At 38.0% G+C, this 16,984-nt stretch overlaps 1 protein-coding gene across 4 annotated transcripts in view; it reads left to right on the top strand.

The window, feature by feature from the left end:
• LOC149153543 (uncharacterized) overlaps positions 1–16,984 on the top strand; it is a 387,251-nt gene that overhangs the window by 144,691 nt on the left and 225,576 nt on the right. For all 4 annotated transcript variants that reach the window (XR_016262915.1, XM_089440848.1, XM_089440849.1 and 1 more), the window contains 2 exons: positions 15,927–16,076; positions 16,265–16,381. Coding sequence is in view for 3 of the 4 variants with exons in the window: in XM_089440848.1 (XP_089296974.1) it covers positions 15,927–16,076; positions 16,265–16,381 (267 nt within the window). In the remaining variant the exon portion in view is untranslated. The remainder of the gene's footprint in view (positions 1–15,926; positions 16,077–16,264; positions 16,382–16,984) is intronic.

Genomic DNA, 16,984 nt, shown 5'->3' with positions numbered 1-16,984 from the left:
CGATATCCAGCGACTGAGAATTTTTTAGAAGATAAATGCTTAAAACCACCACGAGAACCATAAATCATTAACCAGATATCATATTTCGTATCTCGACTTGAAAATCTCAGATCTCAGCGTGAAAGATATAACATGAAAACAACTGAATCTGGCAAAAATAATTTTCCACAAAATTTTTAATTTTTTTTAAAAAAAAAAAAAAAAAAAAAAAAGTTAAAAATGAAATCTAAAACTAAAAAAAAAAATCTTTAAGTTAATCTAAAACTAAACTATATTAAAACTATTAAACTAAATCAAAATTAAAATAAATCTTTTTTATTTTTTTTATTTTATAAAAATCCTAAAAAGAAAAAATCTAAAATCTAACTAATATCTAAAACATTAAAAACTAACGCATAAAATAAAAACTATACAAAACTAAAAATTAAATTGAAATCCAAATTTCAATCTACGCTAACCCCTTTTTTTTATTTTATTTCTTATACATATTATAAAACCAAATCGAAGTTTATGAAACGAAACTAATTAAAACCAAAAAAAAACTAAAACGAAGTCTAACTAAAACTATCGTGACCACATAAAAAAAAAATACGAAAACGACTGAATGATAAAAGATACTAAGGCCTGAGATTCAGGACGTGAGCAAGACTTAGGTAGGAAAAATTTCGCACTTCACGCAGCAGAGGAAATATCGATACGTTTTGGATTTCCCTTGGTTTGTTGACTGGCAGGTTGCACACGGGTCTGAAACGGAATGAACATCAGCTGATATCATGCGTATTACTTCGGTGAGAACCCGTCAAAGAAGGGAAAGCGTGGATCGGAAAGCTGGCTATTCCGCCCAGGAAACAAGTAACAACAGGAAGCGTTCTGGATGGCAATAAGGAGACACATGAGAGGACACAGCTAGCAGGCGGAGAGACTGACAGCGATTTAAAAAAAAATCGATTTGAGCTTGCGTATGTAAAGACGGCGGCAATGAAATAGTGCTTACCTGAGAACGGCTGAGGCTCACCTTCGTCTCAATCTTTTCCGTCTGGCGTGAAAACCTGAATGATCGATGACGGATTCAACAAGTAGAACATACTGCGTAGCCAGAACTCTGACGGCGGCCCGAAGAAAAGATCCTTATGCAGGCCTGAGTGTTTGTAAATGAAATGATCGACCCCAGATTTGCTGCCTGAATGAAACTGGAGCCTTCACGCAATATACACTTCGCTGTTTCACTTGAACGTTGGACGTGGTGAGCAAATGATTCACCCAGTCAATGCGCTGCGTCCTCAGATTAGTTAAATAAGTGAATATTCGTTGATTAGCCCGTATTAAAATGCAGGTTGAGGCTCCCAACAGTCGCTTGTCCAGAAATCTTATGCCTGTAGATACAAGAAAACTGAGAACCCTAATCAAAACTGTACAAAACAAGAATTTGAAACCCTAGATCAGAGAAAATTGAAACCCTAAGACAACTGATTAATCTACAATTTGGCCCCTTAACAGGCAGATTCATCAATAAGCACAAAAATATTTTAAAAAAGCAGAAATTTCAGACTGTCACTGTGAAGAACTTCAGAAAATCTCTCATGCAAATTAGAAAAATAAACCGAATGATAGACCTAGGATCAAATCCAACTGGGCTTAGCAAAAAATGCTTGCGGGAGTTGGCTGGTTCAGCCGAGAACTTCCCCGAACGCCCACAAAATTTCCTTCAATGATGTTTTCTGCACAGCTCAAAACAACTGTCAATAAAGAGGGCAAAAATGCTGCTAGATCTCAGGTTTTGGCGCCGTTGCCGGGGACACTTTGTTCTCGGTGTTTCATCGACATTCATCTTCTCATCTCTCATCTCTCAGTTGAGCTGGCAGATTCCATATTTTTGGCATCTTTTCATCCCATATCAGCAGCATCTCTTGGGGTTGTTTCTTGTTTGGGTGGCGACTCCATTTTCTCATTTTTCCCAGACAAGAAGCCTTCCTCATATCTGCTTGTGATTGCTTTTTGGATCTTAGAATCAGATTCATTGTTCAAGTGGCGACTCCACTTCTTCCATCTCTTGATTTTCTTGAGCAGATATCTAGTTCTATCATCCTTTTAATCCCTTATCATTCATCATCGATTATTCATTTAAGCCATGTCGTTTTACTGAACGTCTCCATGATTTTCCGGAAGATGCCATTCCTAAGTTACCTATTTTCTCGGGTGGTGATCCAATCGCTGTTAGAAAGCATCTAGTCTTGTTTACTCGCATCATGATCATATACTGTAGATCCCCTTAGTTTAATCATGAAGATATCAAAATGCGCTTATTTTTCCTTTCTTTAGAAGATGATGCTTTGAATTGGTTTAACAATTTTCCAAAGGAATCTTTCACTTCTTTAGAAGACATTGTCGATGCTTTTAAAAATAGATATGGTTATCCAAACAGCTTGCCTTCTGCCTCTAAAATTGTGCAACAAAATGAAAGTAATTTGATAAGAGGTCCAGCTGAAAGATCCCAAGACGATTCATCATGTCAGAATGTGTCATCCACCGGAAATATTGCAGATCAAGTTCATGATAGTGAAAAATCAGGGACAAATGACAATGAAAGGGAAGAGCAAAAGCAAATTTTACGAGATCTAATGATGCTGGTGAGAAATATGGAAATCAATCAAACTAATTATGTCAATGATGTGAAAACTTTATGCACCCACCTGGAAAAACGTAATAGGGAGATTGAGGTCACGCAAAATCAGCATGCTAAAGAAATTGAGGCCATGAAAACTAAATATGAAACAGAAATTGGAAACATGCATAGCAAGATGTCAGTCTTAGAAGAAAATATGATGACCATGAAAGCTGATCATGATAGGGAAATTGATTCCATGCAAAACAAGTTATTAACTATGGATGAAGAAATGACTATCATGACGTTCAATCATAATAATTAGTTGGCTGACATGCAAGCGAATCATAAAGAAGAAATAAATTTCATGCAGCATTACTTGATGTACATAAAGGAAAAGAACAATAAAATGATAAAAGACATGGAAGAACATCATGCCAGACAAATCAGAGCTATAAAAGTTGAACACTCTAGTCAGATGGATGCCATTAAAATACAGGTTCAAAGGTTTCAGCAATTGGAAGATGAAAGAAACCAGGTAACATCAACAGATCAGGAGTCTTCTCATTTGCTGCAACAAGCTCCATCTTATTATGAGGAGGTTATTGATTCGATTGAAAGATGGTTAATTGAAGGTGATCCGGATAGACTTAAGAATGATAAAGATCATATGCGGGCTAAAGAAAGACATATCACGCATACTTCATCTGATAGTTTTGAAACAGAAAGTTCCAAGTCATTAGTAATTCAACCTGCCAGAAAGAAAAAACGTAAGAGAAAGAAAATAAGAAGAAGATTTGATGCATCAGACGACCGTGAGCAGCTTGATTTTCGGATAGGAAAGAGTCCTACCATATGCAAAATTGGACATGGCACATCCAACAAGCAGCCGACAGATTTGCCTGAAAGCAGGCAAATGCTCAGTATGCACTATATTGAACACATCTGATGCCGTAGGGCATCCTTTGTATCGTATTTCTAACCCTACTCCTTGTTTTTTCCGCATTTTCGTTTCTGCTTTAGATAGTTAATAAATGAAGAGCTTTTATCTTTCCTGTGCTTAATGTATATGATGATTTTGGAATGGACGCTACTTATTTTTATCTGTGTGTTGTATGGGTGCAGATTCTGGATTCTCACATTCCTGCAAGCAGCAACGTGTCCCCAAGTAGAGCCAGATGTTGACCTCTACCGGTCAACTACCCATGCAGTACACCCCCTTTTTCTTTGCAAGAAAAGGGCAGCACCTGATCAGCGTGTCCGTGCCATCCAGCAGTCATCAGCAGCTTGATCAATCTAATTGTAAACCCAGTCTGCATGTATTAATTGTAAATAATATTAGCAGATCTGAGTCGTGTATGTGAATTGCCTAGGTGGACCTAACTTTCTAGTGGTAATCTACGTCCCGGAAGGTTTTTTGTCTCACCGATCCATGGATCGGCAGAGTTTTCCTTCAAACCTGACCCCAAAGCCGGGATGGATTTTGTCATTAGAACTTTAGGAGAATCCTAGTGTGTTGAGCTGCTAGATTATAGTTGTGTCGCAGAACTGGGTGTTTTGTGAGGGTCTGTATTAAGTGGGTTTGTCCCCTTGAGATGTAAATTGTAAAAAAGTCATCATGAAATGTGTCTTGAGGGTTGAAAATGTTTTAAATCCCCTCGTGAGTCCTAAGTCCTAGGTCCTAGGTGATGTTTCCGAAGGCTTAGTTCGATGATCCATTTAAAAAATGAAATAAAATAATAAAATAAATAAAAATTAAGAAATTTAAAAATTTAAAAAATGAAATAAAATAAAAAATAATAAAAAATTTAAAAATTTAATAAAATAAATAAATAAAAAATAATAAAAAAATTAAAAAATTTTAAAAATTTAAAAAAATTAATAAAATAATAATATTTTAAGTGAATAAATCGACGGATGAGATCAAGAGATGTCTTGATCCTCATCAACGGTCGAGATCATTTCTACATGGATCATTCGAACTAGCCGTTGGGATCATTTCCTTTATATAGGGTCTTAGGTGGTCATTTCAATTCATTCGATCTGTGAGTCTGATACTGAAGAAGCTCTCTTGTAAATCTGTTTCTGGTTAATAAAAGAAGACTTTGGGGTCCATATCTTGCTGGTGTTACTCTCTTAAAATGCTGTGAGATTGTTTCATTTTCTGCATATGTTATTTTCAGCCGTTAATAATAGCTTTTTGTAGAGTATTGTGAGCACAGTTATCTTGTTCACTTGCTGAGGTTTGGGTGCTGTTAGGGTTTCTGAAGTAATGGCAGGTATCTCCATTACTTCCTGAGATCTAGCAACATTTTTGCCCTCTTTATTGACAGTTGTTTTGAGCTGTGCAGAAAACATCATTGAAGGAAATTTTGTGGGCGTTCGGGGAAGTTCTCGGCTGAACCAGCCAACTCCCGCAAGCATTTTTTGCTGAGCCCAGTTGGATTTGATCCTGGGTCTATCATTCGGTTTATTTTTCTAATTTGCATGAGAGATTTTCTGAAGTTCTTCACAGTGACAGTCTGAAATTTCTGCTTTTTTAAAATATTTTTGTGCTTATTGATGAATCTGCCTGTTAAGGGGCCAAATTGTAGATTAATCAGTTGTCTTAGGGTTTCAATTTTCTCTGATCTAGGGTTTCAAATTCTTGTTTTGTACAGTTTTGATTAGGGTTCTCAGTTTTCTTGTATCTACAGGCATAAGATTTCTGGACAAGCGACTATTGGGAGCCTCAACCTGCATTTTAATACGGGCTAATCAACGAATATTCACTTATTTAACTAATCTGAGGACGCATCGCATTGACTGGGTGAATCATTTGCTCACCACGTCCAACGTTCAAGTGAAACAGCGAAGTGTATATTGCGTGAAGGCTCCAGTTTCATTCAGGCAGCAAATCTGGGGTCGATCATTTCATTTACAAACACTCAGGCCTGCATAAGGATCTTTTCTTCGGGCCGTCGTCAGAGTTCTGGCTACGCAGTATGTTCTACTTGTTGAATCCGCCATCGATCATGCAGGTTTTCACGCCAGACGGAAAAGATTGAGACGAAGGTGAGCCTCAGCCGTTCTCAGGTAAGCACTGTTTCATTGCCGCCGTCTTTACATACGCAAGCTCAAATCGATTTTTTTTTAAATCGCTGTCAGTCTCTCCGCCTGCTAGCTGTGTCCTCTCATGTGTCTCCTTATTGCCATCCAGAACGCTTCCTGTTGTTACTTGTTTCCTGGGCGGAATAGCCAACTTTCCGATCCACGCTTTCCCTTCTTTGACGGGTTCTCACCGAAGTAATACGCATGATATCAGCTTCTGTTCATTCCGTTTCAGACCCGTGTGCAACCTGCCAGTCAACAAACCAAGGGAAATCCAAAACGTATCGATATTTCCTCTGCTGCGTGAAGTGCGAAATTTTTCCTACCTAAGTCTTGCTCACGTCCTGAATCTCGGGCCTTAGTATCTTTTATCATTCAGTCGTTTTCGTATTTTTTTTTTATGTGGTCACGATAGTTTTAGTTAGACTTCGTTTTAGTTTTTTTTTGGTTTTAATTAGTTTCGTTTCATAAACTTCGATTTGGTTTTATAATATATATAAGAAATAAAAAAAAAAAGAAGGGGTTAGCGTAGATTGAAATTTGGATTTCAATTTAATTTTTAGTTTTGTATAGTTTTTATTTTATGCGTTAGTTTTTAATGTTTTAGATATTAGTTAGATTTTAGATTTTTTCTTTTTAGGATTTTTATAAAATAAAAAAAAATAAAAAAAAAAAGATTTATTTTAATTTTGATTTAGTTTAATAGTTTTAATATAGTTTAGTTTTAGATTAACTTAAAGATTTTTTTTTTTAGTTTTAGATTTCATTTTTAACTTTTGTTTTAAAATATATATATATATATATATATATATATAAAATTTTGAAAAAATATAAAATTTTGTGGAAAATTATTTTTGCCAGATTCAGTTGTTTTCATGTTATATCTTTCACGCTGAGATCTGAGATTTTCAAGTCGAGATACGAAATATGATATCTGGTTAATGATTTATGGTTCTCGTGGTGGTTTTAAGCATTTATCTTCTAAAAAATTCTCAGTCGCTGGATATCGTTTTGGTTATGTGATTTCGCTGATACCTTTTGATGACAAATGATTGCTGTTCACGGTTCATCTTTCTTATCATTTAACAAGTAATCATTGTAATAATAATCTCTTAAGGCACTGGTCTGCTCAATTAATCAAATCATTTTAGTGCTTTTTTATATTGTATCTCGTGTCTCCCAACCAACTGGTCGACAGTTGGTCTCATCATCTCACAGGGACTACCCCCCTTAGCCGTGGGAGACAGGCTTAAACGGAGGGATCGGGGATCAGAGTGACAGCCCCCGGTCTGAGCGTTGTCGTGTCAATCTGCGCGACAACACGATGTATCTCCAGCTGATCAGACTCCAATGGGATCATGCGATCAATGCAATCAATCAGTCCATCTCTGACCTCCCCCCTCAAAGCTCCTGACTCCTTAGCTTTATAATGATACCGTGGGTTCAAAAAATACCTAGTTGCATGTATAGGGCGATGGAGTTGATTGTTCCATCTTTCATCAATGATTGCCCAAATGGGCCCATACTTTGTCACTCTATCCTTGTATACCGTCTTTATTTGCTCCTTTGCTTGATCCATAGCCTCATAAATGAAGCCCATAGCCAACCTTTCCCCATCCACCAACCGCAACACCTTAACTAGTGGCTCAGCAAGCTTCACAATCTCTGCTGCCTTTCTCCAAAAAGTTTCTTCATAGACTTTCCTTTTCAATTCTTTGCCTTTCGGTTTCTTAGACCAATTGCTTTCATTCCATTCATCACTAGAAAACATCTTTTGCAAGTTTCTATGTTGGGAAAGAATAGATTGCAATGTCAAAAAATGTGTAGCAAATCTAGTGATGGCAGGCCTAATAATATCCTTGCCCCCAGTGTGTTTCCTCATGAGGCTCAAAATCAATGTATGATTGTAGATAAATTTTGTTATGCTTTTGGCATGATCTATAGTGTTTTTGACCCACTCTATTTTTCCAATATCCTCAAGCATGAGGTCTATGCAATGTGCAGCACATGGGGTCCAAAAGATGGTCTTGTGTTTTTCCTCTAACAATTTACCAACAAGAACATAGTTAGAGGCATTATCTGTGATGACTTGAACAACATTAGCCACCCCCACCTCCTCAACAACCTGATCCAATAGCTGAAACAACAATTGCCCATCTTTTACCTTATCAGATGCATCAACTGATTTTAAAAACATGGTTCCCCGTGGGCAGAAGACAAGAAAGTTTATGATGGTACGGTTTCTTTGATTAGTCCATCCATCTGACATGATGGTACATTCTGTTCTTGCCCATGAGTCCTTGAACTCTTTCAAATACTCATTAATGGATTCAATTTCTTTCTACAAACGATACCCCCTTAGCTCATGCATAGTAGGGCCTTTGAAGCCTTTTCCAGCAGCATGTATGGCATCAAACATAGGCTCATAATATGGTGAACGAGCAGCATTAAAGGGGATATCAGCATCATACCACCATCTAGCTATGTACTCACAAGCAGTCTCCCTCAATTCTTTCTTCCAGTGGTCATCTAAAGTGGGCTGCATTTGACTTTTACTAACTTCAGGACCATGTGCATCTGATGGAGAGGAGGGAGTGAAATAACTTTTGATAGTCACATCACCCTTTATCATTCTACCCTTTCCCTTATCTTGAACAGAACCAAAAGAGGGAGGAACATATCGGAAAGGGTTGGATGTATCAGTTTGAGGGATAGAGGAAGAACCCTCAAAATCATAATGGGGGTTGGTAGCCATCATTTTTTGTATCTCCCTCTTCCTGCCAATTTCAGCCTGTATGTCTTTTTGCCTAGCCTTATCTTCTTTAAATTTCTCAAAGCTGGCCAACAAATGCTTCCTAATCTCCCCAATTTCTGGTGAGGTACATGGGGTAATTTGGCCTCTAATCCCTGCCAAGTGTTGTTTCAGCCTATTAATGCCCCCAGGACCTTCCTTAATTTTCCTATGGCAAAATTTGCATTGCATTTAACTATCAACCATTTCAACATATGCCCAAGCAGGATCTCTTGCTCTAGGTGCCATTTTTTGACTAGGAAATGAAGGCAAACAATCTGAAAATGAAAAAAAAAAACATTGATTCAATGTTCATTTCTTTGACAAAAAACACTCTCTAAGCTTTCTAAATATGCACCTAAAATTTACTAAGCAAAAACATATTTATAGAGGTGAAAAAAAATACCTCCAGGCACAAACTGCCTCCTCAAGCTTGCTCCAAGAATCAGCTACTCAATGCTGCTCCAAATGGCTGCCCAAGAAGCTCCTCACTCCATCTACAATGCTCCTCCAAGACTCCTCACGGCTGCTCCAAAAACAAGCTCAAGAACTGCTTACTAACTCTCAAAGAAGACTCTCACTCAAATGCACAAGATTGCTGTGAGAGAATGAGAGCACTTGAGTGTGTTAAATAGGGTTTGGGAGGGGGAAATGGACCCCAAATGACATTTAACTTATTCACACAACAGCTTGGAGTCCAAACCAATCAGCAAACACCAAAAAAATTCATAAAAAAATTGTTAAATCACTGTTTATTTTGGGTTACGGGCCGCTGTGTATGACTCAGCCGAGTCAATACGGAAACGGCCGAGTTGGCCGAGTCAGCCATGACTCGGCCAAACGAGCCGTTTCATAGGCCGAGTCACTCCGGAGGGCATCAACTCGGTTCAACTCGACCATTTCGGTATCGAAACGACTGTTTTTTAAAACTATGATGCAGACTAGTTTCATACCAGGAAGACTTCTGGGTGGGAGTGCAGGAGGTGTGCGCCGTTATTGAACCTTTGGTAAAGGTTCTTCGGTTAGTTGATGGTGAGAAGCCCGCAATGGGCTATTTATATGAGGCCATGGACAGGGCTAAAGAAACCATTCGGGCCTACTATGATGATAAGGGAGATGATAGGTTTCAGAGACAACTCCTTCTATGGGGAGTGATTGATGAGCGATGGAAGAACACACTCCATTGTCCCATTCATGCTGCTAGGCTTTTCCTGAACCTCGCATTTTGTTACGCATGTGGGTTTGTATTTGATGCTGAGGTCATGGATGAATTCTTATCTTGTGTCTAGAAGATGGTGCGATCTCCAGCAGAACGTATAGAGATCTATAAAGAAATTGAGACATATAGGATGGCAGGTGGCACATTTGGCTTTGAGATGGCTGTCATTGATAGGACCATTAAAATGCCAGGTATTTTTTAGTTTGTAACTTTGTTTCAAATTTCATTGTCTCTTCAAATTCCATTTTTTTCTTATGTTTATTTAAAATTTTATTTGTAATTTTGTTGTAGATGCATGGTGGAGAATGTATGGTGGCAGGGTACCCCTTCTGCAAAAGCTTGCCATTCGCATCCTCGGCCAAACATGTAGCTCCTCAGGATGTGAGCGCAACTGGAGTGTATTTGAACAAATACACAACAAGGAGCACAACAGGTTAACACTTAAACATTTAAAATATTGCAAATTTCCAAATAAATTTTTGAATTCATTAAACAATATTTTTTTATAATTATTAATTATTATTTCATGATCTTTGTACTGGTTGGAGTCCCAGCGACTTAATGACATGGTCTATGTCTACTACAATCTTCGATTGTGGGTGAGGCAACTTGAGAGGACACCTGATGTGGAGGCCATCTCATTGGATGGGATTGACACCACTGCTGCATGGAGGGTTGAGGCCGAGAGGCCTCTCATGGAGTTTGCTGATGATTGGTTAGTGCAGGATGTAGTGGAGGGGGAGGAGGAGGAGGAGGAACAGGAGGAGGAGGTGAGACCACTTACTCGGGCTACCCCTGCCATCAATAGAGGACGTGGTCTACTTCCTATAGCTCCTACTTCTAGTTCTTCAACTTCTAGAGCACAACAGACTCCACTGCCAACTCCACCAGCACCAACATCCATATCTAGATGGAAAGGGAAAGCTGTGGCATTTTATCGCAAGAGGGGAAGAGGAAATCAATAGTATTAGACTTTAGTTATTTTCTTCATTTTATTGTATATGACATCATGACTCATGAGATACATTATTATATTTTTTGTTGATATTTTGAGGCTGAGTTGGGATTCAGGAGTCAAGACTTACTATTCAGGACATGATTCACTGTTATGTGTGATTTTAGCACTAGAAATGATATTAAACATCTTATATATTAGTTCTTTTATCATATTTATGTGTCAATAGTATTTATTTTATGTTGTAGATGGTTTAGATATTAAAAAAAGTGAAAAAAAATGAAAAAAATGAATATTTTTGTACCAAACAATTTTTTCCTGATTATTTCCGATTATTTCCCGATAATTACGATTTTTTCCGATTTTTTCCTCGCGCCAATATTATCCCAATAACGATTAATGCAACATTGGATTCAATATGAGCTGAGTTCTATTACTGCTATCATTTTCACACGTTTCAATCATTACAACCATGAATGCTACAAGAAATCTTTCATCATAAGCATAATCAATCTCACGTTTCAATAATTACAACCATGAATGCTACAAGAAATCTTTCATCATAAGCATCATCAATCTCACCGAGGTCATCTGTGGTGTTTGGACTAAATGCTATTATCACGTCTTTTCTTATCGCCTGGACTAAATGGGATGTCTCACTTTTCACCCATCCGTCTTGGCATGATCATCTTTATTCTTTCATTGTTTATATGATCATTTTCACTCACTGTCTTTTTGGAAGAAGAATGTTACAGTGTCTTTTACAACACTTATGAGTCATGACTTGAGGTAAGATAACATCATTTTTTATTATGATTTTGCCACTTGACAGATCTCAATATTTTCCTTTAAGTCAAAAGTACCTTTGAAAATAGTTGCTTTATTAACATCACTTTCACCATTGATGGGAGGAAAATCTCCCATTCCATCCACTTAGCCTTGCTCTTGTCCTAGATATTTCAAGATGCTTTCCAGTGTTTCCAAGCCTTTGGCCACACTGCACAGAATTCGTTGCAGCAAGTACATCTCTATCATGTCCCCAATTTTGATTTTCCGCATTAGAGACAATTTTGGAAAGATGGGACAATTTTGGCTTTGGGATTTAGGAGAAAAAAGGAAAATTGTAACTCTATTGGAATGTGGGGGCCACAAGAAAGAGAAATTCGACCCAAGGAGGGAACTCACACTCTTGCAGGAGAGAGAAAAGAGAAGGAAGTGCGAATTAGGAAAGAGAGAGAGAAAGTGGGGACCACAAGGGTAGAAGAGGCCAACAAATTATAAATAGAGCTTGAGGGCCTCATTTTTGGCATCTTTGGTCATTTTACAATTCAAGTCTAGTTCTCTTGAGCTACTTAGCCAAGGCAACCTGCGCTGTTCAGCACAAGGAATTTCTGAGCAGTAATTCCACCCTCATTTTGGAGAACTTCGAGTGTCTCCATAGTGAGGAAATTTGGGGAGCTCAATTCAGAGCTTCCATGGGAAATCATTGTAGGTGTTTACTCAACAATGTGCATTTCTTGGGCGTAGAGGTATTTTCGTGGAGCACATTGTGTGAGCAAGCATGGGTTAGAGGCTTCGGGTTTTTGTAGGGAATTCTCTTATTGTTAGAACGAAATTTGGACAATGATTTGTCAGGTTGGATTGGAGGTGTTGATCACTGGAGTGGCACCTGAGGATTTTTTGAAGACTCCATGCCCAAAGATGTACCAAAGGCTGCTTGTACCATCAGAGATCATCATATCACTAGAGTTTTTCAACTCTACTTCTTCTTCTCATCTTCTTTTATTGTACCCAAATTCCACAAGCCCTACGGGGATGATGTAAAGTGATGCTAGTATGATGATTTTGAGTCATGTAACAAGCCTAGGTAGCTTGGGACCTTGTCATCAAGTGAGTCTACTCTGGGAGGTTTTTTCATTTGGTTAATTATCATTTTCCTCCAAGAATTTAATAATTAATTGAGTTTTTTCCTCCTAGCATACCCCCAAAGTCGGAGTATGGCTTGAAGGTGAGGCCTTGGGTGAGTCCTAGTGTCTAGAGTCATTGTATATTACCATACTAGAAATTCCACCGGAATTGTATTTTATTAAAATAATTAATATTTTTATTGGGTTCCTAAGTCTAAACTTAGGAAAATTAAAGTATTAATGGATATTAATCAAAATATGGGTGAGAATGTTCTAGAAAGCGGACCAAGTCAAGTTTTTAATCTTAGCCATTGATTAGAGACTTAATCTCGGCCGTTGAAGTCTCAATGAGAAAAGTATAAGAAGGAGGCTTGGGGTTCATTCAGGAACACATCGAGAGAACGAATTGATCTAGAGTTCGAAATTTCTGGGGCTTGGAAGTTGAGAAATTCGAACTAAGTGATCATTCTGCAGCAGAGGGGCAAGGATAGTTAGGGAAAACTGGGCAGAGAGGTGGAGAGCCACCAATGGAGGCAACGCAACACCTAGAGGGACTAACGCTAGGCCAGTTTCGACCCACGTAGGCTTGACGCAGAGCCAGAAGGGTAATCGCAAAACGGAAGCTGCCTTCACGTAAAAATCCAGAACTGCCGGGGAGCTGCCAGAACAGCTGAGAGAGGTTGATGCAGAAGCTCCAAGAGGCAGAAGAGACAACACAGGGCTGACGTAGAGCCTTTGAGGCTGACGTAGGGCCTATGCAGGGCGAGCACAGAGATAGCTGGGGGTTTGCTAGTTTTGCTGCCGAATCAGCCGGAAACTTCCGGGTGAAGTGAGGTAATCTCACTCATTTTTCCACCATTATATTCTTCTCTGTAACTGGATTGCCGAGAGGGCATCCAACATTGTATTCAAAACTAATGCTTAATAATATATAACCCTTAGTGCTGCTGCACCCGTTTTCCCGCATTGGGTTTTTTTGGGGACTATTTTGTCCAAAAATAATGGTGTCCTATGTATCTTGTTCTTTGCTTAGTTTCTTGTTTTATGTAATCAAATTAAATTGGTGTAGGTTGTAGAAGTAATTTACTTCAGTGTTTTTCAGAAAATAACTTGATAATGTATATTAAAATCAAGTAGAAGAAGTAAATTCAGTTTTGCTGCAGTAGGGGTTCTTTGAGTATAGGAATTTTCACACTTGTCACCAAAAGTATTGTTATTATGCGCATTATTTTATTTTAGGGGTTCAATTAGGCCAATTTAGCTAAATTGAATTCGTTAGAGAGTGTATAAATAGAAGTGAGATGATTCATTTTGATCATCATCACTTGGATTGGGTTATCTTTTGTTGTGAGATTTTCGCTATCTCTCTTGGAGGACGAGTTTGGATGGATGGATGAATTTTGATGTTTGGATCTCTTTCATTTCGTCTTGGAGCTTCACTATTGGCATATGTTGATGATTGGATATACTCTTTCTTACATGTAAGTGCTCTTTAATTTCTATTCTTGTTATTTACTTTTGTCAAATGCATGTTGCTGGGATTTTTCGCTATACTAGGCTGAAATTTATTGCTTTTCTTATGCGAAATTGTGGAAATTTAATCTTTTATAGCGTTGCATCATGTCATGGGCCATGTATGAATGAGGGAACGTTCCTAGGACCTAGAGATATTTTGTTTCAAAATTTATCTTGACAAGTCATCAAATATTGCAAATCGAAGTGTAAGACCTTGAAGATGCTTCTTACATGCCCTAATGCCATGCGAAGTTTTCACGGCCTCCTTGACCAATTGAATTTATTCCAAACTATAAATTCTCCTTGACTCCATCTCTCCGAAAGGACAAGGCACTAATCCTCCATTGGTGATCATTTTCAATGCTTATTTTTTTTCACCTCCCTCTTTTTCTAAGACTAGCCTACATTGATCACATAGGGCATCAATTACCTCATAATCTAGCCATCCAAACACTTCTATTTTTGGCCCACAACTGCATTGAGGTTTGCTCTAGAGGCCCTCCAAATTTGAAAAAAATTCAACGGTGGGATTTCGAGATATAGCAAGCCTTAGCTCAAGGACCATTTCTTGCCTTAGTTTTCCCTTGGCTAGTATCCTCATTGGGATAATTGAATTCAAATCTCAAAAAAAATTTGCCCTTTGATCCTCTTCTCCTACCTAATTAGGTCAAGCCCCTCATTGGGTGATCAACTCCATGCCCTTGACCTAATTTTGGGTCTGTTTGGTCTCGTGTGGTCTCACAACCTATTGACGCCAATTCCACAAAGATCACACAATGACCAATTCTCCATAAGGATTTCTAGGCCTACGAATCATTTTTGCAAGATATATTCCCAAATCCTAGCCTCTAGAATCCTCTTAGGCCTTCCTAGAGAGCATATCACCTTGCTTCCCGAGCAAGAAAGCCATATAATTGAGTCTCTCTTGTGAAAAGGCCTTAGGAATCACTTCTTGCCCTCTCATTGTTGCATTCATCTAGTGATACCCCTCTATACTGGGTTTCCTCCCATCGGTGAAAGTCCGTTAAGAGCAGAGAGCTTTAGCTGAGGTGACAGTAGGCTATCGCCCTTGACCTAGTAGTTGCTCTATAGGTTCCCCTCCTAGGGCCCCTGCTAGTTTGAGTCGTAATGCCTCCATTTGAACTCTCTAAGCTGCCTGTTTTCATTCCTCTTGTGGGATCATAGCCCCCCATGTCTTTTGTCTTCTTCATTTACAGCTACTGATGTATTTTATTATTACACAATGTGCATTTACATATTACATTGCTTGGCTCTTGGCCATTCATCATGTGTACATTTACATTTCTGTTCCAGGGATACAACTGGGGGTATTACAGAAACTGATGGGAAATGGCACTGAAACACTGGAAACATTTCATTGGCAAAGTTTGGTAGGATTCATATGCAGCAGCATTTTTTCAATAAAGAAAAAGTATAGCACAATCTTATTTTTTGAAAAACTTGGTTTTAAAAAGACTTTATTATGATGCCTGCCATTTCATTAGCATTGAATGCAAGGTTGCTAACCAAGGACTATGTTTTATTGTAGCTATTGTACTGCTTTATTTATTTTCTTCAATTTTGGAAGTAACATCCTGTACTGTAGAAAAAGATTTAGAATACCTACTCATTTCCTTGATTCTGAGTGTAGTTGAAAATAAAATATTTTCTAGTTGAGGCACTGTTTGAAATAATTTCAGAGCCTTGGAGTTATAATTTTAGATTTTATCATGCTATGCACTTTCGTGGATCTGGCAATTTAGGTTTGAGAATTCTTGAACAGTTGAAAGTACTTTTATGCTAGCAGAGTCCAGATATGCGATATTTGACAGTCGATTACACTGCAGCATGATCCATTATTTCGAGGATACGATATCACCAAATTAAAGACAGAACTTGGTCCATTTAATATGCAATTGCTATACAATGCTGATAGGGTTGTCGTGTCTCCTGGGATTTCTTCTGAGAAGTATAACCTTACTGCTCTAATGCAGTCGGTAAGCTTTCAGTCTTATTGCGTCTCATTGTGCTGCTTAATGTATATTTTACTTGAAATGTAGTTCAATCAAGTGTCAGGTAAAGCTTTATAACTAACTTGCTAGTCAGTGATTTATTCCGCCCTTTTTGATGAAGGCTTTGTGAAAGACACTGAAGGCTGTTGTTTTTATGTGTTGTTAATATGCAGGGAGTGCAGGTTATGTCTGAATTGGATTTTGCAGCTGAAGCAATTCCCAAGAGTGTTAAAGTTGTTGCTGTGACTGGAACAAATGGAAAATCCACTGTGACTACTTTCACAGGGCAGGTATCTTCCATTTCTTATTAATTTTATTTGAACAGTAACTTTGTTGGTACTAAGATAATTCCTACAGAAAGCACTCTGATGGACCAAAAGCTAGATACCCACAAACCTTTCACAGTTGAACATGTTATATATAATGGAAAAACTCAACATACACATAAGACATATTAGAAAATTCCTAGTCAAATGTAAAACAGGCAGTATCAATTCAACTTTTATCGTGTCAGCAAACATATCTCTGAGGGTCTGGAATGCAACTTATCTGCAAAATCAGGGAAAATATTGGAACATATTGGCAAAAAAATTAAACTACTAAATATTCGGCATGAGAAACTCTGGAAAACTCAACAACCTGAAAGCTTGAAAAAAGAAGAAGAAAAATTAGAGATTTTTGCAACATGGATTTAAACATATTATGTTGTCTTTCCTAATACTTTGCAAGCTGTTATGCATTTAATGCACACAAATATGCATTGGTTACATCTGTATAGTCCCAATTTTTGATTTTTTTCTAGTAGCATACAAGACTAGAGCAATTTTCAAACTGATAACTACTTCCAATGCTACAATTTGACTTCTTTTAGAACATTCCAATCATTAAGCAGC

This window comes from Pinus tabuliformis, chromosome 9 (genome assembly GCF_031772625.1).
Source record: "Pinus tabuliformis cultivar Carrire ecotype Pingquan chromosome 9, CPIR1, whole genome shotgun sequence".
NCBI lineage: Eukaryota > Viridiplantae > Streptophyta > Pinopsida > Pinales > Pinaceae > Pinus > Pinus tabuliformis.
Note: the sequence above shows the minus strand (reverse complement) of the source record. Positions and strands in the feature narration are given on the sequence as shown.